General features: G+C 38.2%; 5 protein-coding genes and 1 non-coding gene across 7 annotated transcripts in view; 4 read left to right on the top strand and 2 right to left on the bottom strand.

Moving 5' to 3' along the window:
* LOC106129715 (bifunctional glutamate/proline--tRNA ligase) overlaps nucleotides 1-8223 on the bottom strand; it is a 39988-nt gene extending 31765 nt beyond the window's left edge. Inside the window, exons 1-8 of the mRNA XM_060949364.1 lie at nucleotides 8064-8223; nucleotides 7642-7974; nucleotides 3601-3751; nucleotides 3068-3184; nucleotides 2317-2443; nucleotides 1600-1792; nucleotides 1058-1229; nucleotides 142-375 (exon numbers count right to left, since the gene is read on the bottom strand). Of these exons, the coding sequence (XP_060805347.1) occupies nucleotides 142-375; nucleotides 1058-1229; nucleotides 1600-1792; nucleotides 2317-2443; nucleotides 3068-3184; nucleotides 3601-3751; nucleotides 7642-7974; nucleotides 8064-8100 (1364 nt within the window). The 5' untranslated portion in view covers nucleotides 8101-8223. The remainder of the gene's footprint in view (nucleotides 1-141; nucleotides 376-1057; nucleotides 1230-1599; nucleotides 1793-2316; nucleotides 2444-3067; nucleotides 3185-3600; nucleotides 3752-7641; nucleotides 7975-8063) is intronic.
* Nucleotides 8224-8619: 396 nt separating this feature from the next.
* LOC106129300 (potassium channel subfamily K member 9) lies at nucleotides 8620-14628 on the top strand. The gene is made up of 8 exons (XM_013327821.2): nucleotides 8620-8823; nucleotides 8905-9047; nucleotides 9675-9892; nucleotides 10590-10764; nucleotides 11435-11541; nucleotides 12163-12281; nucleotides 13080-13188; nucleotides 14331-14628. The coding sequence occupies exons 2-8, from the start codon at nucleotides 8921-8923 to the stop codon at nucleotides 14451-14453; spliced, it is 978 nt and encodes a 325-aa protein (XP_013183275.1). The 5' UTR covers nucleotides 8620-8823; nucleotides 8905-8920; the 3' UTR covers nucleotides 14454-14628.
* LOC132902844 (U2 spliceosomal RNA) lies at nucleotides 13760-13952 on the top strand. Its single transcript, XR_009657263.1, has one exon. It is a non-coding gene; the product is annotated as a U2 spliceosomal RNA (small nuclear RNA).
* Nucleotides 14629-16988: 2360 nt separating the features above from the next.
* Nucleotides 16989-25872, top strand: LOC132902785 (uncharacterized). Its single transcript, XM_060949104.1, has 3 exons — nucleotides 16989-17153; nucleotides 17563-17676; nucleotides 25740-25872. Exons 1-3 carry the CDS (start codon nucleotides 17036-17038, stop codon nucleotides 25835-25837), a joined length of 330 nt encoding a protein of 109 aa, XP_060805087.1. The 5' UTR covers nucleotides 16989-17035; the 3' UTR covers nucleotides 25838-25872.
* Nucleotides 18247-20433, bottom strand: LOC106139556 (heat shock protein 68-like). Its single transcript, XM_013341063.2, has one exon. It carries the CDS (start codon nucleotides 20288-20290, stop codon nucleotides 18335-18337), a length of 1956 nt encoding a protein of 651 aa, XP_013196517.2. The 5' UTR covers nucleotides 20291-20433; the 3' UTR covers nucleotides 18247-18334.
* Nucleotides 22580-25011, top strand: LOC106143323 (heat shock protein 68-like). Of its 2 annotated transcripts, XM_060949102.1 has the most exons (2): nucleotides 22580-24664; nucleotides 24725-25010. In XM_060949102.1, exons 1-2 carry the CDS (start codon nucleotides 22723-22725, stop codon nucleotides 24898-24900), a joined length of 2118 nt encoding a protein of 705 aa, XP_060805085.1. In that variant the 5' UTR covers nucleotides 22580-22722; the 3' UTR covers nucleotides 24901-25010. The 2 variants fall into 2 exon arrangements, with proteins under 2 accessions (XP_060805085.1, XP_013200833.2); XM_013345379.2 differs by having other exon boundaries at nucleotides 22580-25011.
* Nucleotides 25873-25886: the final 14 nt, after the last annotated feature.

Genomic DNA, 25886 nt, shown 5'->3' with positions numbered 1-25886 from the left:
TGAGTATTATTGCAATAAGTAAAGACCTTATTTTGAATGGTAAATGTATCTATTATGATTATGTTTTTTTTGTTTGATTCTTTGATTGGTGATGCTTGTTCTCATCTGTGAATCTATATGAATAATACGAATTATACTTACCATCCATCCACAAGCCCTTGCTCCACAAACCACGTCAATTTTCTCTTCGAAAGCACAGTATTGGTCATGCTCAATCTACTGTACTCCCAAATGTAGGGTTTCCTCAGACCCAAAGCGTCTATGAACCAGTAGAATTGCGGATCCCGATCGTGGTATTCCATTGTTCTCAGCACGTGAGTGACGCCCTCTATCGAGTCCACTATTGGGCATGCAAAGTCGTAAGTCGGGTATACTCTGAAAGGAAAATGTTCTTTAGGTTAATACAAATTGAGTGGCAAATATACTGGCAATTTCGTCGTGAAATTTGATTTCAGAAATATAATTTGAAACTGCTATGTATATCACTACATAGTATAAAACAAAGTCACTATTTTAGTCTGTTTGTCTGTATGCTTAAATCTTTAAAATTACGCTACGGATTTTGATGCGGTTTTTTGCAACAGGTAGAGTAATTCAAGAGGAAGGTTTTTATGTATAATTTTTTCCGAATTTTGCACCCGTGCGTAGCCGGGGCGGGTCGCTAGTTTAGACATATAGCATAGCATTTATACTAATTCATAACTGATAACAGTGTTGCCTTGTTAATTTTCGCCACCAATATAACCTGAACTCGTTGTATAAGGACGCTTTCAAGTATCAAGGTTTAGATAATATTGGACTTTTTTGTATTATTTTATCTGTTAAATCTAGGTAAGCCAGAATATTTCCTTACTTTTTAACTTATGTAAATTTTTGGAAGTAGTTGCATCGGTGGATGGTGTGATCTTGCAAACAACCGTTAGTAGGTTTCACATGATGCCTACATGATGTTCGAGCCCTTTTTTCGCATTTCAAGGACCATTATGAGCTGAGCTTTGCTGAGTTGAGTCATGGCTTGATATCAGGGATCAGATTATACTGAATATAATATACTAACTTGTATTGCATATGAGTTCTCGGATGTGGTTCAGGTTTACACCGGTAGATGGTGGGGTCTCGCAAACAGCCATTAGTCGATTGCATGTCAATGATTGCGCGCACGCAGCATTGCACACCGATAGCGGAGCCTTTCTTCATTTCCTCCCATAGTTGTAGGTTCTTTTGCACAGCTATGAAACAAAAACTTGAGTGAATTATAGATCATACATACATATAATCACGTCTATATCCGTTGCGGGGTAGATAGAGCCAACAGTCTTGACAAAAGACTGAAAGGCCATGTTCATCTATTTGGCTTAAGATGCTATTGAGATTCAAATAGTGACAGTTTGCTAGCCCCAAGCCTACAAGAATCCCAAGTTTATTAGCCTTTCACTTAGTCGCTTTTGACGACACCCACGGGAAAGATTCAGAATGGTCCTATTCTAAAGTGCTATTGGCTAAGCGCGTCGCATTCTTCGCTGTGATTGGCTGATGGCGTGTGACGTTAGTGATGTCGCTACAGAAATAAAGACAAACTAAAGTGAACGATCCACTTACAGTTCTTTTTGTTCTTGCTGTCAACCTTCTGTTCCCTCTCCTGCTTCATTTGCTCCGCGGGCGTGTCGTCCACGAACGCTTTGCCCTCTTTGATGAGTTTCTCGCACATCTGCAGCATCAGGTCGAAGTACTGCGACGTGTGCGTGAACATGTCCGGCTTTATCTCCAGCATTTCTACGTCTTCTAGAATTACCTGTAAATAAAAAAAATTATGCGTGACCATATGTATGTATGTAGGTATGTAAAAAAATTTATACCGTGTGTGACTTGTGGTTCCTGGTATTAACTGATTTAAACTTTCACGTTGCGTTATACTATTTTTATAAATGATACAGGTATTAAACGCGCACGTAGCGTACCTATATTTTATATCGGACATTTCTAATCATGTTACAATGATAATACCTGTGTTATTTATAAATAGTACCCGGTCTTTTTTACTACACCTATTGACCTTCTGAAACGGTGCTTTTTAGCTTCATCTTTTCCTCATGGATGTTGTTAAAAGCGACTAAGAGATAGGCTTATAAATTTGAGATTCTTCTTTTAGGCAATGGCCTAGCAACCTGCTGCTATTTGAATGAAAAAAAATTTATTAATCATAAAGCCAAAAAGCTGAACATGGACCATCAGTCTTTTCTAGACTGTTGATTCTATCTACCTCAAGGAATCAAGGGATATAGTCGTGACTATATGTATGTAGGTATGTTTTTTTACCTTCTCAAAGTCGACATTCTCTTTAGCCGGGTTTGTGTCATCGAACCTCATGATCAGCTTGCCTTGGAAAGCTTGCTGGTAGTACTGGTTCAGCAGAGCGGCTTTAGCATGGCCGATGTGAAGATATCTGTAAAATTAACATAATAAAAGTGACCACCTTATACCCGTAGCTTCGCTCGTGCAAATTTAGCGCCATCCACAAAAGAAGGTTTTTTGCAAGTTCCATGGGAACTATAGTTTTTACTGGGATGAACAGTACCCTATGTCCTTTTTGAGGCCCTAGATTATATATATAGGTAAAATTTCATGAAGATTGGTTCAGTAGATAACGCATGAAGAGAAAACAAACTTAGTTTTGCAAAGCTCGGTTTATTTCAGGTTATATTCTATGCATGAACAATATTTCATCTAGGACCATCATCCAGTAGATTTTGCGTAAAAAAGGAACAAACAGCTGCTAGCTGCTACAACTTCTTCTGCCTTAAATTTAATAAGTAATTCCCCAACATCATGCAAATTTTCCATTAAAGTTCATTCATAAATTTTTTGCATGAAAGAGTGACGCAAACTTGGGATTCTTCTAGTAGGCGATGGGCAAGCAACCTGGCACTATTTGAATCTCAATTCTATCATTGAGCCAAACAGCTGAACATGGCCTATTGGTTTTTTCGAGACTGGTGGCTTTGTCTACCCCCCAAGATATATAGACGTGATCATATGTCTGTTAATGACGATAACAAGAAAATCTTACCCAGATGCTTCAGGCGGAAATCTGACAATGACTTTACCCATCTCAGCATGGGGAAGTTCAATGAACTTTCCTTCTTGTTGCCGACTGCCAGATTCATTATTGGCTGCAGGCGACCTCCTGAGAACACAATTTTTTTTGTTGATAATTTGAGTTTGTTCGACCTTAATCTGCTTAATGGGAAAAACAGGTCAGATAAGTTCCTGGAATTTCCGAACATGAGTTTTTGGCAATTTGAAGAGATTTAATTTAACTTTTATCGGCAATAATTTCGCAGCAGTTAACCAAGCCTGATTGATAATATTGCATTGATTTGTCAATTGTTCAAATAATTGTTAAGTATATATAGTATATATTCACTAATTTTTAATCAGTATAAAAGCTCATGATTTTAATATCTGGATCTATTCACACAAATATATACTTTTATGGCATTATCAAATCCAACTGTGGCCAAAAATTACATTTTATTATTTCCATGTATATAAGCATTAATTGAATTCAATTATTTAGGTCAAAATTCTAAGAAAACCAACCTTGAACTGGCTTTTGACATATTCTCAATTATCTCAGTAGGAATCTCCTTCAGAGCTTTTGTGACAGGAGGCTGGGCTTCAATGAGCTTCATCCATCTGAGTATGTTTTTTGGAGGATTTGACTTGGTTGCCTCCTTGAATTTGGAAGACGCTGAAAATTATTGAGCAAATTTGTAAATGAGTGGTTCTTTCGTTTCGTCCTAATCGCCTTTCCAGGTCAAAAGTCGTTAGGAATATTGTAATCAACCGTATTTTTTTTATTGAATAAAGTAGGACGTACTTTTATCTTAAATATCCATCATCTATATCAGGTTTAAACCCCATAACAAAAAAAATTTTAGAACAGAAACATGTATTTTTTTCATTCCTCTCCTTGTTCAAATGGACCCTCAGAACGTTGTGACACACTTTTGTTGACTTTCCTAGGAGAAAAGTACATATTTTTTTTTCTTTTATACTAATGTATTCACTGACTATTATAAACCTGCAATACAGTATTTTTTATAAGTGTTTAATATAGAAAGAATCGACTTCAAAGTTTTGTCAACCCAAAAACTACATTGCCTTCCACAAAAATATAACATTAAAATTTTTATGCACGTACAATACTATCTATTTCTTGCCAAACAAAAGACGCTCCCGCGCACCTCAGTCCGTCGATACAAGTCCTCAGGAGAGGTCACACGCTGCCCAGACAAAATATTTTTACGATTTAATTTCTGAAAACAGCGTTTGTCACGAGTAAGTAAACATTACTTTCCATAGTTTTTGTATGTAAGTGTAGACGTAATAAAATAATTTCAACTTTAGGTAATTAGCATACTGTAGGGTCTAGTTATCAATTAATTATGAATATCTAGCCTTTATTAATTTATGAGTAAATTCAGGAAATCTGCTCAAACTTCATTTCTTTCCGTATAATTCCCTTCCGTTCCCTCCATTTTTTTAAAGGAGGGCAATGAATCACTTTGGATTGTAATGATTTTTTTTTTAAATATAAAAAAAATTAAGCTCAAAGATTCCGTTACATACATACATACATACAACCCAAGCTAATAAAAGCGTAGTAATTAATATGTACCTACCTATGTCTCTTTGTTAAATTTTTTCTATTATTTTGATTATATCGAATTATAACTTGTGTAAGTATTATGTCAGTATTATTGAACTAACCTAAAATTAAATCTGTACATTTTGTAACCTACCTAAGTACTTATTAGTAAATAATAATTCCCCGCTACTTTTTTCTTTCTGCCTGCCTCTCTGTCTGTTCGCAATAAACTGAAAAACTACTGAACGAACGGAATAAGTAGTTTATAATTACTAATTAATAAAGAAGGTTTCGTGAAATATTCGGTTATTTTGCTTAGTTTTGTTTTTTAGATACATCTGCAATAATGTCGAAGCCGAAGAAATAGGAAACTAAAGAAGAAAAATTTGCTAAAGACAGATTGCGAAAGAAGGTAAAATACGCAGAAATCAAGGCGGATCCTGAAAAATACAAATTAGAGAAGGGGAAACAAAAGAGGAAATACCTTGTAAAAAAAGAAAAGAAACAAGTCCTAAGTATAACAGAGATGACGGCACGACAAAAGAGGGAGCAAAGGCGATGATGGCGAAAAAACTCCAAAAAATATTTAAATAAGCTAAAAGAGCAGAAAAAATTTCAAAGAATTTTAATAGACAACTCTCCACCCAGTAGTGAAACTGAGGAAATTATAAACATCCAGATCCTACAATACGCGACCCTCTTGTGTTACAAGAAGAATCCACATCAAGCCAAAGTACATCGAAGTCACATTTAGTGCATCAAAAAACTAGTATTTCAAGCGCAATGAGAAAATTGCGATACAGATCTAAAAAAGCAATTACAATCTTACAGAATGATATTGACAAACTAAAAAAATGAGAAAGCGATTTTAAGAAGACATTAATTTATGGAGCGGAAGTTACAAAAATATAAGATTCAAGATAGCATAGAAAAGAAAGTAGATGAAGTCATAAAAAACATAAATAATGAGAAGGTACAAGAAGTGAAAAAGAAGTTTTTGTTTAATGAAACAGTTTGTCGAGGAGGATCAGAAAAACACAAAAGCCTTCCGAAAAAAGAGGAAAGAGGAGCTTTTGCTGGAGATATAATTGATAATTCGAGGTTTAAAAAGTATGGGATATTGTCAAGTATTACTTTTGCTATGAAAAAAAATTTTCTACAAGACGATGTAAACAGTAAAATGGCGCCAGGAAAAAACGAATTTATTAAAAAAAGGTGCATTAAAAAAACAAAAAATATATTTAACCGATAATATGAAAAATTTACATGCGAAGTTTTGTAAGAAATGGGGCCATATACATTACTCAGTATTCTGCAAATATAGACCATTCTCGATAATTCAACCTTCATCAAAAAGAGACACGTGCCAATGCAAGCTGCACTCTAACATTGAACTTTTTATTAAATTTTTAAAGGAAGCTAATATAATCACAGAAAATTCTTCATTTGAGGTTTTGAACAATTTATGTTGTAGTGTGTACGAAAGACATTGTTTAGAGAGAAAGTGCAAAATCTGCAAAAATAGAGTCACGACGTACCAGGAATTTGACAATCGGAAAACTATTATTTATCATGAATGGATTTTTGAGAAGCAAGACTACGTAGGAAAAGATGAAAAAAAAAACAAGAGAGTTACATTAAAAAAGAAAAAGGAAGATTTACCACGTAACGTCATTATGAAGTTCGAAACTCTACTGGCAGTTTTTTGAAGAAACAATAGTGTTTTGAATATAACAATGCAATATTCCGCTATTAAGAATCTGAAATGTGATTTATCTCCTAGTGAAGTCATATGCCATATAGACTTCAGCGAAAATTATTTATTAAAATATAATGAAGAAGTACAAAGTTTTCATTTCGGTGGAAGCCGCCAACAAATCTCTTTGCATACAGGAGTTTTATATTTTTATGATCAGGAAACCAAAGTAGTCATTCATAATTCTTTTTGCACAATAAGCGAAAATATAATGCACGATGCTTCTGCTATATGGGCACACTTACAACCAGTTTTGAACATGGCCCAAGAGTTAGTCCCAATTTTATCGGTAAAATTTTAAATAGAGTGCAAAGTTCTCTACAGTATAAAATATTTTTTTAAGGAAAGGTCAGGGCAAGTCTAAGAAATTTGGATGGCCGCTAATTAGCGATGATGAATGAATGATGAATTAGCGATGATGAATACCCGAATCACAAATTTTGCAACGTTTGAATGAGCTGGAAGAATTTAGAAGAGGGCAAGTTATGTATAAAAATTTACTAAATATTAATTTTAAATAAGTAAAAATGACTGATTGTAACTTTGATTAGACTGATTACTAATTTAATTCTTGAGAGTTCCTACTTATTGTTTATAATGTTAACTTATCCGTTACATTTTATAACATTTTTAATGTATGGGAATGAAAGTTGGGTATGGCAAAAGAAGCACGAAAGCAGAATAAATGCAGTGGAAATGAGAGCGTTAAGGAGTATGATGGGTGGAAATTGAGTGAACGGAGGAACAGCGTTATAAGGGAATGTTGCGATGTGAAAGTAGATGTAGTTACAGGAATAGAAAAGGGTATGTTAAGATGGTTTGGTCATGAGGAGAGAGAGAGATCATTCTGATTATTCATTACTTTCCATACAAAATCATTACATTCCCGTCATATTTAATTTTATTTCATTACCTTCCAAATTCAAGCATTACCTTCCGTACTTATTTCATTACCTTCCGTGGGTTCATTACATTCCAGCTATTTTCTTGACAATGAAAGCTTTTTCATGAAGGCCTTTACTGATAATCTATACTTGAAAGGTACCCGAATGATTATATGTAACTGTTTTTAAAAATCGATTAAAAAAAAAATATTATTCAAAATCGTTGAGATTTGAACGAAACGGAAGAATCACTCAAATATAGTAAGAATTAATTTTTATAGGACAGATATGCAGTGATTGTGGAAATGTAGCTTCTGTGTAAAATGGTATATCAATATTAAAAAACTTACCATGTAACACACTAAATACAGCCAAGTCTGACACTGACAATGATTCTCCCACTAAATAAGTTAATGCTCCAAGTATTTTGTCCAAATATTCAAGGGATTTTGGTATCTCATCATCCAGGACAAGGCTAAAGGATAGCCAGTGGTTCATTGTTACTTTCTGTAGTGGTTCCACTGACTTATTAAACACATTCTCCACTATTCTTATCAAATCATTACTAGTTCCATATGGCACTGATTTTGAGGATTTTGGTAGAGTAACAGAATTCTCATTGCTCCAGGATACATCTATGGAATTACCAAGTGAACGGAATAGCTCCACAGCCAGCAAACCACCTGAAACATCGAAGTTATTAAGCTATTTTAGGCATCCTATGAAACCTGATGCAATGTGAAATAACCTGATACCAGGCACAAATAATCACCTAAAGGCGGGTTGGATTTGTTGCAGACTACTTTCATAGCTGATTTGTTAACACAACCGGTGCGTTAATCCTGTTAAATTAATAAATTAAGGGTAAAACCCGCATCAGACTATCGAATGAACACGCGAAAGAACGTGTTTCATTCAACAACTGCTTAGAAGTTTTGTCATAACATTGACATTTTAAACGTGTAGTAGAGTATTTTCACGAGACTAAAATATTTCTGTCCAAAAAATATTCAGCATTCGAATAATGGAACGAAGCCACCAAGAAATTTTAATATTGACGATGCACTGACAGTTTGACACATTTTAGTACTGTCAACGTCAAAAGTAGATTTCATTCCAAACAAAATCTTTACTATCAATTGTAAATTCTTTCGAATAAAAATTTAAAACTAAATTAACTTTTGAAATAACACATGTGTTTTATTAACGTAATACCAGGTATTTTTTATTACATTGAAATTATGTGTTCTTTATTATTACATAAGTAATATAAAGACCAAGATGAACTTCATGTGTGTGTTTTTGGCGTGTCCATTTCGTGTCTTGTGTAAACGGAACGTACCATATTTATTGACAAAATGTGAAAAACTTGAAGAGAAAATTGGAAAATCTGGAAAAGAAATGAAAATGATTTGTGCTATAGCAGCATTTGACTTTTTGTATTTTTACACGATTTAATGTTTCATTAAATATTTAGTCAAAAATGCTAGAATCATAAATACAGGTGGAAAACTTAAGTGGAAAGGGAAAAGGTATGGTAAACAGTTTAAAAACATTTATTTTTTTAATTATCTAGTAAAAACTTGTTGAATACGGTTTTTCTTTTATTTAAGGCACTTGAGCGACATTATGAAGAGACAAAACGTCCGCACTTTATCTTTAGTGGTGTGCACTTTTACATACCTCCTCATTGGTGCTGCAGTGTTTGACGCTCTCGAATCAGACACAGAAAGTAAAAGATGGGAGGTTCTAACTGGTATGTATGCATGCATTGTTATGGATGGAAAGGTGGATCCCAGATTCTGCAATTTAAACATTTCATTTATTACATCTTTATTCCTTACGGGATAGACAGTCTTGAACTGAAAGGCCATGTTCAGCTGGATGGTGACAGTGACAGGTTCATTGAATTCCAAACCTTTTCCCTATAATGTCAACAATACTAGACATTTCGTGTACTGACTTTCAGGTAATGACTTTTCTAATAAAAAAATATTTATTTATTATTTATACAAATAATTTCATGAAAAGGGCAAATGTTTTATAGAGTATCCTTTTTATTTGTTTAATTAAAAACACATACATACATATGATCACATCCATATCCCTTGCAGGGTAGACAGAGCCCACAGTCTTGAAAAGACTGATAGGACATTCAACTGTTTTGCTTAATGACAAAATTGAGATTCAAATAGTGACAGGTTGCTAGCCCATCGCCTAAAAGACGAAACCCAAGTTCATAAGCTTCTCCCTTAGTCACGTTTTACGACATCCATGGGAAAACGCTGGAGTGGTTTCTTTTCTTTTTTCTATTGGTGCTAGAAATCACACGGCAATTAAAATAAATACATATACATATTATATCAAAACTCATTTTTTTCAGACATGAAAAATGGTCTGGTCCGCAAATACAACATTACTCCAGAAGACTACCACATGATAGAGATCGTTATAATAGAGAATAAGCCACACAAAGCCGGGCCACAATGGAAGTTTGCCGGGGCGTTCTATTTTGCCACGGTAGTCCTCGCCATGATCGGTTACGGGCATTCTACACCAGTCACAGTTGGAGGAAAAGCCTTCTGTATGGCTTATGCTGTGGTAATATGCTTAATTTATATAATCTTACATACATACATATGGTTACGTCTATATCCCTTGAGGGGTAGACAGAGCCAACAGCCTTGAAAAGACTGATAGGCCACATTGAGCTATTTGGCTTAATGTTTGAATTGAAATTCAAATAGTGACAGGTTGCTAGCGCGTCGCCTTAAATAAGAATCCCAAGTTTATAAGCCTTTAGTCACCTTTTACAACATCTATGGGGACGAGAAGGAGTGGATTTAATCTTACATACACATAAATCACACCTCTTTCCCTTTATATTTCAAATATCACTGTCATTGGTGAGATTTTTTCTGTCCTTCATTTCTATGTTATGGCTTCCACCGGACTTTCGGTGATTCTGCCAATATCATGGTTCGAAGAGACATAAATTTATGAAATTGGTCGATTTTTATTGACCTAGAAAGAATTGAAGTATGTATACTGACTGACTTGACAGTCAGGTTAGGTTAAGAAAGACTTTTGACATATGTATGTTGATTGCTGGTGACGAGCAGTGAGGCAGCAAGGATGGTATGGAAATTCATAGCGGATGTGTTCACAAACCAGAAATGAGAAAGACTGCATATGGTTCTCCTAATTTTCTGGCTACAATGCCTGAAAAATAGTACTTTTTTTTTAGACCTGCGCGCATGGCCTGACTAATTTCTGTATTTTTTATATGTTATTACAGGTAGGCATACCCCTAGGCCTAGTAATGTTCCAAAGTATAGGTGAGCGTCTGAACAAATTCGCGTCTGTGGTGATCCGACGCGCCAAATGTTATCTCCGCTGTAATACCACCGAAGCCACAGAAATGAACCTCATGTTCGCAACAGGCATGCTTTCGTCAATTATTATAACCACTGGTAAGTGAAAGTTATTTATGTACCAAGTAGTTTTAACGTGAGGCTTTTCCCGGGAAATTTTAAGGAATAAAGTACCCTTTAGTACTCCTGAAGGTATATTTTATACATACATATGGTCACGTCTATATCCCTTGCGGGGTAGACAGAGCCAACAGTCTTGAAAAGACTGAATGGCCACGTTCAGCTATTTGGCTTAATATATAAGGTATATTTTATCTTTGTGCCAAATTGAATCAAAATCAATCCTGTAGTTTTAGAGATTTTTTCTTCCAAAAAAAAAATACTATATTTTCCTCAATAATTGGTATGAATTCATGTACACAGAAAACATAGAAATGATAAACATTAGAAACTGTAGTACTCGGATATTTACAATAGTGGCTCAAAACAATAAGTCAATTTAGGCACAAGGAAATTTTAGGAAAATCTAACTACTCATTTAGTAAATTTACTCATTTGGCACAAATCATCTCTTATAACAAAAATAAAGTAATATAAGGCACGAAAACTAATTTTAATTTTACCACTTTTTCGACTTGAATCAATATTTTGTAGGTCAATTTACATAAATACCACAAACCAACTCCTATTACACGACTTAGTTTGCTGTTGATCAGACAGACAGAATGAACTGAATGTGTTTAAAAAAAAGCAATGTTTTGTTTTGCAGGTGCCGCCGTGTTCTCTCGATACGAAGGCTGGAGTTACTTCGACAGCTTCTACTACTGCTTCGTCACGCTCACCACGATCGGCTTCGGGGACTATGTGGCATTACAGGTACCAAGTTCAAACATACAATACATATAACCACGACTGTATCACCTACGGGGTAGCAGTCTCGAAAAGTCTGAATGAATTGAAATTGAATCACAATTATATTATTATGTCATGCAGTTGAACGCGGCCATACCTTAATTGATGAAGAAATTATTATATATTTGGGGTACTGCTGCATTATAAAACAAATGTAGAACAAAATACAAAAACACATATAGTCCCATCTATATCCATTGCGGGGTAGATGGAGCCAACAGTCTTGAAAAACTGAAAAGTCAAGTTCAGATGCATGGCTTTATAATGGAATTGAGATTCATGTAGTGACAGGATGCTAGCCCACAGTCTACAAGAGGAATCCCAAGTTTATAAAAATCCCCCAGTCGGCTTTTACGACATCCATGGAAAGATATAAGAGTGGTTCTATTATTAAGTGCCTGAAACCACAAGGCATGGAATAAAATTGATTAAATAAACTTCCTCTGAGTATGAAGGTTATTTCGAAGAAAAACCCCCAACTGACAAAAAATTCTTTCTAACCTTCTTCAAATTGGGGATTATCTGGAAAAATTGAGCTAGCATGAAATGAAAAAAAGTATTTTCGAGTTTGAAATTGTGTTTCAGAATGACCAAGCTCTGACAAGCAAACCAGGGTACGTGGCGTTGAGTCTGGTGTTCATTCTCTTTGGCTTAGCGGTGGTCGCGGCTAGCATCAACCTGTTGGTACTTAGGTTCATGACCATGTGAGTATACGTCCTTCCATTGTATACATGTAAATTAAAAAAAAAATTGAAAAATAAACTGATAATTGGGTTTTGTTTGTCTGTTTTCTTATCACGTTTTATCTACGAGACCGATCTTAATGGAATTACACACGCAGACACAGATAAGGTTACTGAGGATAAAATAAAAGATACCTTTCGTCCCGGAATCAACAAAAAAATGTCTACAGTTTCATGCTGAGTGAATTCTGGTACTAAAGGAATGCATGGCAGTGAAAGGGTAACCTGTTCCAAGTTTGCATATGGATAATATATTTAGCTCCAGAGAAGACTTAACTAAGATTTGTAGTTAACTACATATGACGATATAACAAATAAAAAATAAACTAACATTAAACATTGCTTATCATGCATGCATATGCGTATTTACTACAGACACACATTCACAAACTTAGGTACACAATGTGCGTGATTCTTCTTTTTTTACCCTTAATTTTTACTTGTTTATTTTGTCTAAGCAGTTTACGTTTTATCTATGAAACATGAATCTATTATTTGCATTAATTCCATAATGAAATATTAAAAAAAAAGACTACGCATGCGCATGCATGACGACTTGCGTTTATGACTAGTTGCTACCATTTCGAATAAACTCCAATCAGTTTGTATGAATATAACTTAATATGAATATATTTAGAGTACTGTGGATGAAGCGAAGGAAGTGTGCAAAGATCGTGGCGAATGGAAAGAGGTAGTCTCTGCCTACCCCTCCGGGAAAGTGGCGTGATTTTATGTATGTATGTATGAATTTATCAACAGGCAAGCCGAGGGTAATACGCGCGATGAAGATAAGGAGGGCTCGCGAACTCTACTACCTATAGATGCGCACATCGCCGGCAGAATACGATCCCACGATGACCAAGCATCTGTAAGTATTTACTAGTTACCTTTCGCAATTACCTTGGAAGCAAAAAACACACATTTATTGTCACTACACACAGAATTTGCAAAATTTCTACCATCTAATCAATTTTTTTTGTTCTCTGTGCCTTTGGTGCTGTTTTGTATGTTTAACTTTTATGGCGCAATAAAGAGTTTTTTCTATCTACATATCTGTTATATTGCAATGTGGGAGCAGCAACTTATCGCAACGCCATAAAATGTCTAGGTAAAAAGAGATATGCAACAAGTTCCGGCATCGCAACCCAGATTTCAAATAGTCAATCATGAATTGGCGCAATTTGATTGATTACGTCATATAAAATCAAAATATTTGTAAAGAAAAACTTTTGTAAAATATAATAAAAAGTTTAGAATAAAACCTATGTACAATGATTCTTTGATTATAACATTTCTAATCAAAAGCCATGATGCCCCTAACATAGGTAATATTGCATACCTATCCATAGATGGCGCCACTTGTAAACACGCCGTTCCACAAACGCGGTAGAGAGATTATTTCGATCAGAAAGACCCTTTTCGTGTCGGCTAAATCTGTTATCGCTTCTCGGCCTTTTGGCTAAGATCAAAGTGTAGTATCTGTTCTTTTCAGCTTAATATCTGAAAGTTCCCCCACTGGGGGACCAGTATATTAAACTGATTTTTGTAAATCGACGGGATGTTCGGGGCTCGCTCCACTCCCGTCACGGGTCGGCCCGGCATTGCAGTGCCGCCGGGATCGGCCCACATTAATCCTTGGAAACTCTTCATTTCGCTGGCCTGGCGTTATATGTGGAACCTTGGCCTTGGCCTGGATTGGATAATAAAGTAGGGTTATATAAAAAAATTCTAAACTGATCTCCGCAACAATTGTAATTAAATTATATACATACATATGTACTAGCGTATAATCACGTCTGTATCCCTTGCAGGGAAGGCAGGTCCAACAGTCTTGAAAAGACTAAAGGGCCAAATTCAAATATTGACAGGTCACTAGCTCATCGCATACAAGAAGAATCCCAAGTTTATTAGCCATTCCACTAATCATATTTTATATAAGTAGTCATTTTTTTTAATGGCCCGAATTTACTAAATGTATTAAAGGCAATAAACATTTTCTTTTCATTCCAGGTGTGTTCGTGTAACTGCTTGGGCAACAAGCAGTGCGAGGGCGGAGCCCTACTGGCGCCCGCTCGCCATCGGCTGTCGCGGGCGTCGCTCACGCCCGACCTCATTGAAAGGGCTTCGGTATAAACGCTTCAGACATTTATAAGAAGGAAGTAGGTACCTATAATAATTTATCTAACAATGCGTGTACGCCGTACATATATTTTACATAAAATGTGTACTAAGTATGTTGTGAAAAAAAAAACAATGGCATGTAAACTTGTGGGAATATGATTAATATCATTAATAATACCTACCTGCCTTATTTACGGAAAGATTAATTCTAAAATGAGAATGAAATGGAATGGTCCCAATAAATGGTCCGTTTTAGGTTTGACGATAGTGATATAGCTGCAGTGAAAGTGGATCTTTTATTTTTAGTAAAAGAAATAATAGATAATACACACATATAGATATTGATCCAACTAGAACCCGCGCACGTTTATTCGTCCCATTTGTCTTCGACGATTCGAATGCCGTGTGGTTCCCGGCAACAAAAGAAGAAATATAAGGACCACTCCATCTCTTTCCTATGGATGTCGTAAAAAAACAACAACCTGTCACTATTTGAATCTCAATTGCATTATAAAGCCATACAGCTGAACGTGGCCCTTCAGTCTTGTCAGGACTGTTGACTCTGTCTACCCCGAAAGGGATATAGACGTGACTATATGTACGTATGTAGTAAATAATGTAGAATGTGAAGTAATTTTAAGTATAGTCCAAAAAAGGTTTAACGTGTAAGTTATTGGTAATTGATTGATTATGTATAAGTGGAGTATGTTCCCAATGTGTCTATAATACAAAGCACCCATTGTAAGTACATTTGTGGCCAAATGTTATTGAATTTATTAATTTAAGGATATAAAATAATATGAACTCTCGTATTTGAATAATAATACTGAGAATTGTTCAAGTTAACTCTTGAGAGTATTCAAGTAACTCAGTCAAAATTAGTATCTAATAAACATATTTTGATTATTCCTCAATAAGTACATATAATACTTATCTAGTTAAAAAATTATACGGTGCCAAGTTTTGTATTTTTTCTATCAGTTTAATACATGTTTGTTTTTAAGAAGAAGAAATAACAAATTTCACTAATTTTTAATTTTAAATCTTGAATTGTTAACAAGGGCCCTACGGTATTTCTTTCTAGGGTTTTAAAATATTAAATAAGGCATACTTTAAAACACAAACATAATGTATGCACTTACTTACAGTTTGTGAAAATAATTCTTTTCAGGTGCTCAAAGGAAAAAAAGTGCTATTTCTCTCATACAAACATCCCTTTTGTTGTAATTATATTTCAATGTACTTTTTAATAATAATACAGATTATTAAGTACATATTTCAAAAACGGATTTCATCAAATGTTTTTAACAAATTTTGCCGATGAGCATAAACTGCAAATTCACAAAACTATTGTTATTTGTTAGCGGATAATTTATTTATTTAATAAATAAGGTGTATCTAAACTTCTTATTGACGTTAATTACCGTTACATCATTCTCTCGAGCGACGAGCGAGGTTAACTATCTATGGAATAAACAGAGTTTTAACTTTCGCATTTTATTATACTATTATAAATAATGTGTCAAAACGTCTGAGATAAAATGAAGGTACGTTACGTGCGCGTTTAATACCTGTATTGTTAATAAATAGTCATCTGAAGAAAGGTTTATTTAATTTATTTCTGAAAAGAAGAGCATTTGTATGTCTGAAAAGTCACTAGTATTACATCTTTTATTTTATTTTTACTAGTCCTAATTAGTATGCACATCTGTACACTATCTGTGATATGATTTGATCTCATTTATCCGTGATTTTTTATTTACCAAATCAAATTTTAATAGGTGTTACGTATAAGGTATGTTATTTGTAATTTAATAAATTTTTCATGTGGTATTGTGCCAATATATTGATGTATGAACAAAATAAATGTTATACAAAATATATGCATGTTTGTTTTATTACAGGCAAGAATAACTGGAAGAACCTCGCCCTGTCGCAATCATAATTGCTAGGATTAATTCTTTCTCCCTTAGTCGCCTCTTACGACATCCGACGAGTACTCGTAGTGTCAAACCCTCGCATGAAAAACGTCCCACTGTAATAATAGTTAACGCCCTTCAGGCAACCTATGTTCCCATTCCAAAAAATCAAAAGTCATTATTCTATTACATGACTAATCATCTAGGAATAGACTACTCCATCTCTTTCCCATGGATGTCGTAAAAGGCGACTAAGGGATAGGCTTATAAACCTAGGATTCATGTTTTAGGCAACGGGCTTACATCCTGTTAATTAAATCTTAATGCCATACAGCTAAACGTGGCCTTTCAGTCTTTTCGAGTCTTTGGCTCTGTCTACCTCGCGATGGATTTCGACGTGATTGTATGTGTATATTAATCATTAGAAAAAATGTAGAAAACATTTTCAAGGACCTTTTTAATGTCCAATTACGTTATCAACAGCGACACTGACCTATCATTACTTAAAATTGTTTTACTTGTCGTCACACTTATAAAATGCACAGGGAGCGACGGAAACGTTTAATTGTTTTGTTAAAAACTTCTCAACAACACCTATAGTTTGTAGAAAAAGTTAAAATATAACTGAATATTTAATAAAGAAAGTCAAATAAGTACAACTGAATAGTTGTAACAATGAATCTTAGCTGTTTTTGTGTGATATTTGTTTTGCTGGCGGGTGTGAAAAGTTTGTTTTTAAATAAATCACCGTCGTCAGAAACAGGATTGAGTGCAGTGCGAAAAGCGTCACGTTGTAAGTTTTTGATGAAATATTTTATTTATATATTTATGTATAACAAGGAAAATCAGAAAAAAAAAATACTTAAAATAAAGAGAAATTCAGTACAAGGGCACTACTTATTTCTAGAGAAATTTCTTTCAGCAGGCCCAATTAATTTTAATTAATTATATTAAAATAATAATAATACCCTCTACACATTGGTGTGAAATAAAACCGAATTGGTTTTTCATATTGGAGTTTTTATCATGGGTTTTGCCATCATGAGTCTGGAGTGTTTTATAGTACTTCCTCTACACATGCGCTTTGGAAGCGGTAGTAGATACATATTATTATATTACAGATATGTGACGTCAATGAATGATACTTTTGTATCCAATTTTGAAAATAAAATTATTTTATTCCATTCTAACGTTATTGTCAGGGAACTTGCCATGGATGGGTATCGGGTTATGGTGTAATGGATGTCCTGCGACTGGCTGCGAAGACGATGAGGCGATCATACATGGCTACTGCTGCGGCTGCGCTTATCCCCTAGGTGAGAACAATACCCAGAACTTAAATATTCCACCGGTAACCATATTAAACTAGGAAGATACTTATTATTACGTTGAAAAAAAAAAATTAGTTGGTGAAATAGCGAGCCATTCATTCAGTCCTGCTCATACAAATCCGATCAGGTTCTTTGGATAAAATGCTTTGACTTTAATTGCAAATCACTGATGTTATATTCACGTGCCGTGTGGTTCCCGGCATCAATAAAAACATGGATGTCGTAAAAGGCGACTTAGGGATAGGCTTATTTTATTCTTTTAGTTGATGGGCTAGCAACTTGTCATTATTTGAATCTTTGTATCCCAATTCTATCATTAGCTGAATGTAGCCTATCAGTCTTTTCAAGACTGATGGCTCTGTCTTCCTGCAAGGGATAAGCGCTCTACTTTATTACCAGTACCAAATGATTCGGTAAAATGGATGCATTTATTAATATATACCTATGTATATTAGTTGATGGTGTTAAGTAGTGGGGCGATAGGTAATTGAATGAAACAATAAATTTAAATAATATACCTACAATACTTTATTGAAAACAAATGATCATCTTGCTGATAAATATACCTAGGCTAGTCATATTTTATAATTGCTTATATCTACATCAGTCTTTTACTTTTTAAATCTAGATAAGTATTATTGAATTAATCGACTTCCTCAACTGTAGGTCCGTCGTTTTGTCCTCCTTGATTTTGGTACTGTTGATAGCCTGGCATTCCACCGGGCATTCCTCCTGGCATCCCACCGGGCATCCCCGCGCCCGCCCCGGCTCCTCCGCCGTGCATCTTAGTCATAATCGGCGAGCAAACCCGCTGCAGCTCTTTCAGTCTGTGCTCGTACTCCTCCTGCTCGGCGAGCGTGTTGTTGTCGAGCCACCGCAGCGCGTCGTCGCAGGCGTCGCGCGCTGCTCGCTTGTCTTCTTCGCTCAGGCGGCCCTCGGCCTCGTCCGCCGCCTGCTTCACGCTGAACACGTACGACTCCAGCTGGTTGCGAGCCGTCACGCGTCGCCTCTGTCTATCGTCCTCCTCCTTATATCGCTCGGCGTCTGCCAGCATGCGGTCGATCTCCGCCTGCGACAGCCGCCCGCGGTCGTTCTTGATCACGATGTTCTTGCTGCGGCCCGTGCTGTTCTCTTTGGCGGACACGTTGAGAATGCCGTTCGCGTCCATGTCGAACGTCACGTCGATCTTGGGCACGCCGCGCGGCGCAGGCGGTATACCGGTGAGGTCGAACCTACCCAACAGGTTGTTATCCTTTGTCATGGCGCGTTCTCCTTCGTACACCTGGATAGTCACAGCTGGCTGGTTGTCCGAGTAGGTGGTAAAGGTCTGAGACTGCTTGCAGGGGATCTTCGAGTTGCGTTCGATGATTTTAGTCATAACCCCGCCAGCCGTCTCAATGCCAAGCGACAGCGGCGCTACATCCACAAGCAATACGTCCTGGATACGGGTGTCGTTAGAGCCGCTCAGGATGGCAGCCTGTACGGCCGCGCCGTAAGCGACCGCTTCATCCGGGTTGATGGACAGATTCAGCTTCTTGCCGCAGAACAGGCCCTGCAGAAGATTCTGTATCTTGGGGATGCGCGTGGAGCCGCCGACAAGCACAACGTCGTGAATTTGACTTTTATCCATCTTGGCATCTCGCAGCGCCTTCTCGACTGGTTCGAGCGTGCCGCGGAAGAGGTCGGAGCACAGCTCTTCAAAGCGCGCGCGGGACACACGAGTGTAGAAGTCGATGCCCTCGTACAACGCGTCTATCTCAATTGTGGCTTCAGTGCTGGAAGACAGTGTTCGCTTCGCGCGTTCGGCGGCGGTGCGCAAGCGACGTAGCGCGCGTGGATTCGTCCTCAAGTCCTTCCGGTACTTGCGCTGGAACTCGTCTGCGAGGTGGTTCACTAATCGGTTGTCAAAGTCTTCCCCGCCGAGATGAGTGTCTCCGGCGGTCGCCTTCACTTCAAACAGCGAACCCTCGTCGATCGTCAGAATGGAGACGTCGAAGGTGCCGCCGCCGAGATCGAATATGAGCACGTTCCGCTCGCCCTTCAGGTTCTTGTCGAGGCCGTAGGCGAGCGCAGCCGCCGTCGGTTCGTTGATGATTCGTAGCACATTCAGGCCGGCAATAGCACCGGCATCTTTGGTAGCCTGGCGCTGCGAATCGTTGAAGTAAGCCGGCACTGTGATCACGGCGTCGCGCACTGTCGTTCCTAAGTACGCCTCCGCAGTTTCCTTCATTTTGGTAAGAACCATGCTGCTAATTTCCTCGGGCGCGAATCGCTTCGTCTCACCCTTGAACTCCACCTGTATTTTGGGCTTGCCGCAGTCGTTAATCACCTTGAAAGGCCAATGTTTCATGTCCTGTTGGATCTTGGGATCGTCAAATTTGCGGCCGATGAGACGTTTGGCGTCGAACACCGTATTGCTGGGGTTCAAAGCCACCTGGTTCTTCGCTGCATCTCCGATGAGTCGCTCTGTGTCTGTGAAAGCGACATACGAGGGCGTGGTACGGTTACCCTGGTCGTTGGCGATAATTTCTACGTTGCCATGTTGCCAAACACCAACGCACGAGTATGTTGTTCCTAAATCAATTCCGATAGCTGGCATTTTCTTGGAATTTCTTTCAACTAAATTCACTGATTATAACACGATGTCTCTTATTAAAATAACACTTATTTTGTTTCACGTTGATTTGATTGGTTCAGAAGGTATTATGTCACCCGCTAAACTTTATCACTTCGTCTATTCACTTCGAGATTCAAAATATTACTGAATTTCCCGGGCAGGCTACGTCATTTATATACCCCGTCCAGGCAGCCAATAGGAGCCCAGAACGTTCCCCCGCGATCGCGACGTCACGTCGAGACGGTTCTCCTATTTGCTGGAATTCTCTCGAACCAACCGGAGTGATCGCGATTACGTCACGACAAGGATAGTGTTATATGCTAGAAAGAGATAAAATATAAAGCAAATCAGGTATTGCCAGTTTACATTTAATAAAAGTTACACAATTCAAAAAAATATGTAACGACTATATTCTATAGGTGCTAAGGTGTATTCTTGTTATTGATTAGTGCACTTGATAGTTATTTCAATTTTATATCTTTTTACAAAAAAAATAGCTTTTGTACAAGGCTACGATTTTTTTCAATGGCTGGGAATTTCCAAAAAAAAGTACCTACCTTTGTTTCTCCTCCTTTACGAAGGGTTTGTCTTATTCATACATGATATAATCGCGTCTTTATCCCTTATGGGGTACAGCTTCCTGGTTGCTAGCCTCAATCGCATACAAATCTAAATATAGCACAATAATATTATAAAAGGAAACATTTGCACCAATCCACTGAACCGATTGAATGTATTTGGCATATATACATTATTCGTATAAACTTTGCCATTATGCAATGCAAAAAAAATTAATAAAATATATTTCAATAGATCGTTTTTAATAAAATTTGGCACTGAAATAAACAAGAACGTCAGAAGTAATAAAAGAAATCAGGGTAAGGGTTTGGCATAGAGTTAGTTAGCTAGTCGCGGTGAACATTCTGACACTTAATAGAATATCGTTTTGTTTATTTTGTACATTTAAGTTCTAACTACTACAATAGTCCCTGGTATAATAATGGGTACAACATTAACCCCGTAGGGTATAGCAGCATTATTATTGGAACGGCAAGTGGTTTTGTCAATTTTATTAAGTATGATTTTATTCAATTAGTTTTGTTCAATTAATTCAATTTAAATTAGCATAAAATAATTTAAAATTTTATTGCGTCAATATCATTAATTTGTATTTAATGTCAATTCTATATATTTATCGTTAAAACACTCGTCAATTGTATAATATGCTTTATTTATCAGTAATACTTTTAATAGATTTAGAAATATTTTATCCTTTTCTTATGCTTGGACGTTAAAAAATATATAGCACAAAAAAAACGTATCTCTTTCCTTTAATCCTAAAGTTTTTAAAGCATTTATAAAAATAAAAGAAATGTAACATTTTTATGACACTGCAACACTGTTTGTCATCCAAACATCGACACAGAGGGGAAACGTCACGTACGGCCGTGTACACACTGTTCATTAGATATAAAAATGTTATTTTTACTGTTATCCGTGAAAATACAACTGGAAAAGGCATTTGAGTCTTTTCAAAACTGTTGGCTCTGTCTATCTGTTAAAGGTCCATCATATATGTGTATTTAGATAAATAAACATAAAAACCTTCTTCAAAGAACATTGTGTGACTCCGCGTTGGGTTTCTTGTCGTAGTCGTTAAAATAGATAATACCTTGATTTTTTTATATGTATTCTATTAAAGTATTATTATTTCTCTATTTTTATTTCCTTACTTACTTTAGTAAAATAATGCATCTTTATTATTTTGTAACTATGTGGTCCCCCACATAGTTACGATTATTTTCGCGTGGTGTCCTGCAATTTTGAAAAGATCCACTCCATATCTTTCCCATGGATGTCGTTAAAATGCAATTGATTGGCTAGCAACCTGTCACTACTTTAATCTCAATTCCATCATACAGCCATACAGCTAAACGTGGACTGTTGGCTCTGTCTACCCCACAATGTCGTCCCTATATGTATGTATTAATTACTTTATTTTAATACCACGACTTAAAATTATTATAAAACACAATCGGAATCATGGAATAGCACAAGTGTGTACGAGCCCTTATGAATTTTTATGAATGACAATGACAATAACACATTTAGCCTCTCCGGTTGGTTCGAGAGAATTCCAGCAAATAGGAGAACCGTCTCGACGTGACGTCGCGATCGCGGGGAACGTTCTGGGCTCCTATTGGCTGCCTGGACGGGGTATATAAATGACGTAGCCTGCCCGGGAAATTCAGTAATATTTTGAATCTCGAAGTGAATAGACGAAGTGATAAAGTTTAGCGGGTGACATAATACCTTCTGAACCAATCAAATCAACGTGAAACAAAATAAGTGTTATTTTAATAAGAGACATCGTGTTATAATCAGTGAATTTAGTTGAAAGAAATTCCAAGAAAATGCCAGCTATCGGAATTGATTTAGGAACAACATACTCGTGCGTTGGTGTTTGGCAACATGGCAACGTAGAAATTATCGCCAACGACCAGGGTAACCGTACCACGCCCTCGTATGTCGCTTTCACAGACACAGAGCGACTCATCGGAGATGCAGCGAAGAACCAGGTGGCTTTGAACCCCAGCAATACGGTGTTCGACGCCAAACGTCTCATCGGCCGCAAATTTGACGATCCCAAGATCCAACAGGACATGAAACATTGGCCTTTCAAGGTGATTAACGACTGCGGCAAGCCCAAAATACAGGTGGAGTTCAAGGGTGAGACGAAGCGATTCGCGCCCGAGGAAATTAGCAGCATGGTTCTTACCAAAATGAAGGAAACTGCGGAGGCGTACTTAGGAACGACAGTGCGCGACGCCGTGATCACAGTGCCGGCTTACTTCAACGATTCGCAGCGCCAGGCTACCAAAGATGCCGGTGCTATTGCCGGCCTGAATGTGCTACGAATCATCAACGAACCGACGGCGGCTGCGCTCGCCTACGGCCTCGACAAGAACCTGAAGGGCGAGCGGAACGTGCTCATATTCGATCTCGGCGGCGGCACCTTCGACGTCTCCATTCTGACGATCGACGAGGGTTCGCTGTTTGAAGTGAAGGCGACCGCCGGAGACACTCATCTCGGCGGGGAAGACTTTGACAACCGATTAGTGAACCACCTCGCAGACGAGTTCCAGCGCAAGTACCGGAAGGACTTGAGGACGAATCCACGCGCGCTACGTCGCTTGCGCACCGCCGCCGAACGCGCGAAGCGAACACTGTCTTCCAGCACTGAAGCCACAATTGAGATAGACGCGTTGTACGAGGGCATCGACTTCTACACTCGTGTGTCCCGCGCGCGCTTTGAAGAGCTGTGCTCCGACCTCTTCCGCGGCACGCTCGAACCAGTCGAGAAGGCGCTGCGAGATGCCAAGATGGATAAAAGTCAAATTCACGACGTTGTGCTTGTCGGCGGCTCCACGCGCATCCCCAAGATACAGAATCTTCTGCAGGGCCTGTTCTGCGGCAAGAAGCTGAATCTGTCCATCAACCCGGATGAAGCGGTCGCTTACGGCGCGGCCGTACAGGCTGCCATCCTGAGCGGCTCTAACGACACCCGTATCCAGGACGTATTGCTTGTGGATGTAGCGCCGCTGTCGCTTGGCATTGAGACGGCTGGCGGGGTTATGACTAAAATCATCGAACGCAACTCGAAGATCCCCTGCAAGCAGTCTCAGACCTTTACCACCTACTCGGACAACCAGCCAGCTGTGACTATCCAGGTGTACGAAGGAGAACGCGCCATGACAAAGGATAACAACCTGTTGGGTAGGTTCGACCTCACCGGTATACCGCCTGCGCCGCGCGGCGTGCCCAAGATCGACGTGACGTTCGACATGGACGCGAACGGCATTCTCAACGTGTCCGCCAAAGAGAACAGCACGGGCCGCAGCAAGAACATCGTGATCAAGAACGACCGCGGGCGGCTGTCGCAGGCGGAGATCGACCGCATGCTGGCAGACGCCGAGCGATATAAGGAGGAGGACGATAGACAGAGGCGACGCGTGACGGCTCGCAACCAGCTGGAGTCGTACGTGTTTAGCGTGAAGCAGGCGGCGGACGAGGCCGAGGGCCGCCTGAGCGAAGAAGACAAGCGAGCAGCGCGCGACGCCTGCGACGACGCGCTGCGGTGGCTCGACAACAACACGCTCGCCGAGCAGGAGGAGTACGAGCACAGACTGAAAGAGCTGCAGCGGGTTTGCTCGCCGATTATGACTAAGATGCACGGCGGAGGGGCCGGAGCGGGCGCGGGGATGCCAGGAGGAATGCCCGGTGGGATGCAAGGAGGAATGCCTGCCGGGATGAGCGGAGGAATGCCCGGGGGTATGCCGGGAGGTATGCCCGGGGGTATGCCGGGAGGTATGCCCGGGGGTATGCCGGGAGGTATGCCCGGGGGTATGCCGGGAGGTATGCCCGGGGGTATGCCTGGCGGGATGAGCGGAGCAATGCCAGGCGGCATGTTTGGAGGAATGCCTGGCGGTAATATGTTTGGGGGAATGGGCGGCGGAATGTCGGGAAGAATGCCAGGCTATCAGAACCCGAACGAACATCACGGTGGGCCTACGATTGAAGAAGTGTTTTAATTATTTCTAGTCCAGTATTAAATCTATATACTCAATGTGCCAAAGAAAAGACTGATACCTTAAGACAAAATGTAAATAAAAATCATTAGTAATATTATTTCATCTTTTATTTAACCTCATGATAGAGACCCTTATAGCTATTAGCCACCCTTGATATAGAAGTCACAGAAATATAAAATCATATTGAATTAAAATACGGTTGTTGTAAGAGAGAACTACCTTTTCATTGTCAACGTTCGTGCATGACTGTTGGGATAACTGGTTACAAAACAGCTATAAATCCACGTTGGTAACAGGCTACAAATGTTTAGAAAAGAACGTAAAACGACGAAAAGGCTGGGCGTCGAGAAGTAAAGTAAAATTTATATACTTGATGTAGCGGGTAGACTCTTCGCACCATCTTCTCTTATTCACGAACGTTGACATCTTATTTCGAATAGCAAGAGTGAATGGATATGGCAACTCTTCCTCTTACTTTGCAGACAAACTCAGACAGGAGAGAGGGGAGTAAATATATGTATTCATACTCAATTTCACCAAAATTGGTCTGGCGGTTTAGTTGTGAATACATACCAGACAGATAGACAGGACATTTATATAATTTTAAGCTAGCTTACGACCGCGTGAAAAGTTCCTTATTTCCTTGAAAATTAAACTCCCCCACTAATAATCAGTGGTTTCTAGGAAAAAAAATTGACATACAAACACGTTCACTTAATATCATTATTTATAAAGACAAGAGATGTTACGTTATGTTTACATAGGCAATTCATAAAATAAATTTGTTATTTTTCTATTCTTTTTTGTATCTATATTTGAAAACGGTCTTATAATTTCAGATAGTCTTCCGGTGTTATGTCCTCAATTCCTGCAATGTCCCTTGAATCTTCACGGTTTGTGTCACGACTACGAATACATGATGAGGTGTTGCTGCTAAAATACTGTGATCCTTGGCTGAACTGAGATTATTATAAGATGTTCTAATT

This window comes from Amyelois transitella, chromosome 18 (assembly GCF_032362555.1).
Source record: "Amyelois transitella isolate CPQ chromosome 18, ilAmyTran1.1, whole genome shotgun sequence".
Taxonomy (NCBI): Eukaryota; Metazoa; Arthropoda; class Insecta; order Lepidoptera; family Pyralidae; genus Amyelois; species Amyelois transitella.
The sequence above is the reverse complement of the archived record's forward strand: the minus strand, read 5'-3'. Positions and strand labels throughout refer to the sequence as shown.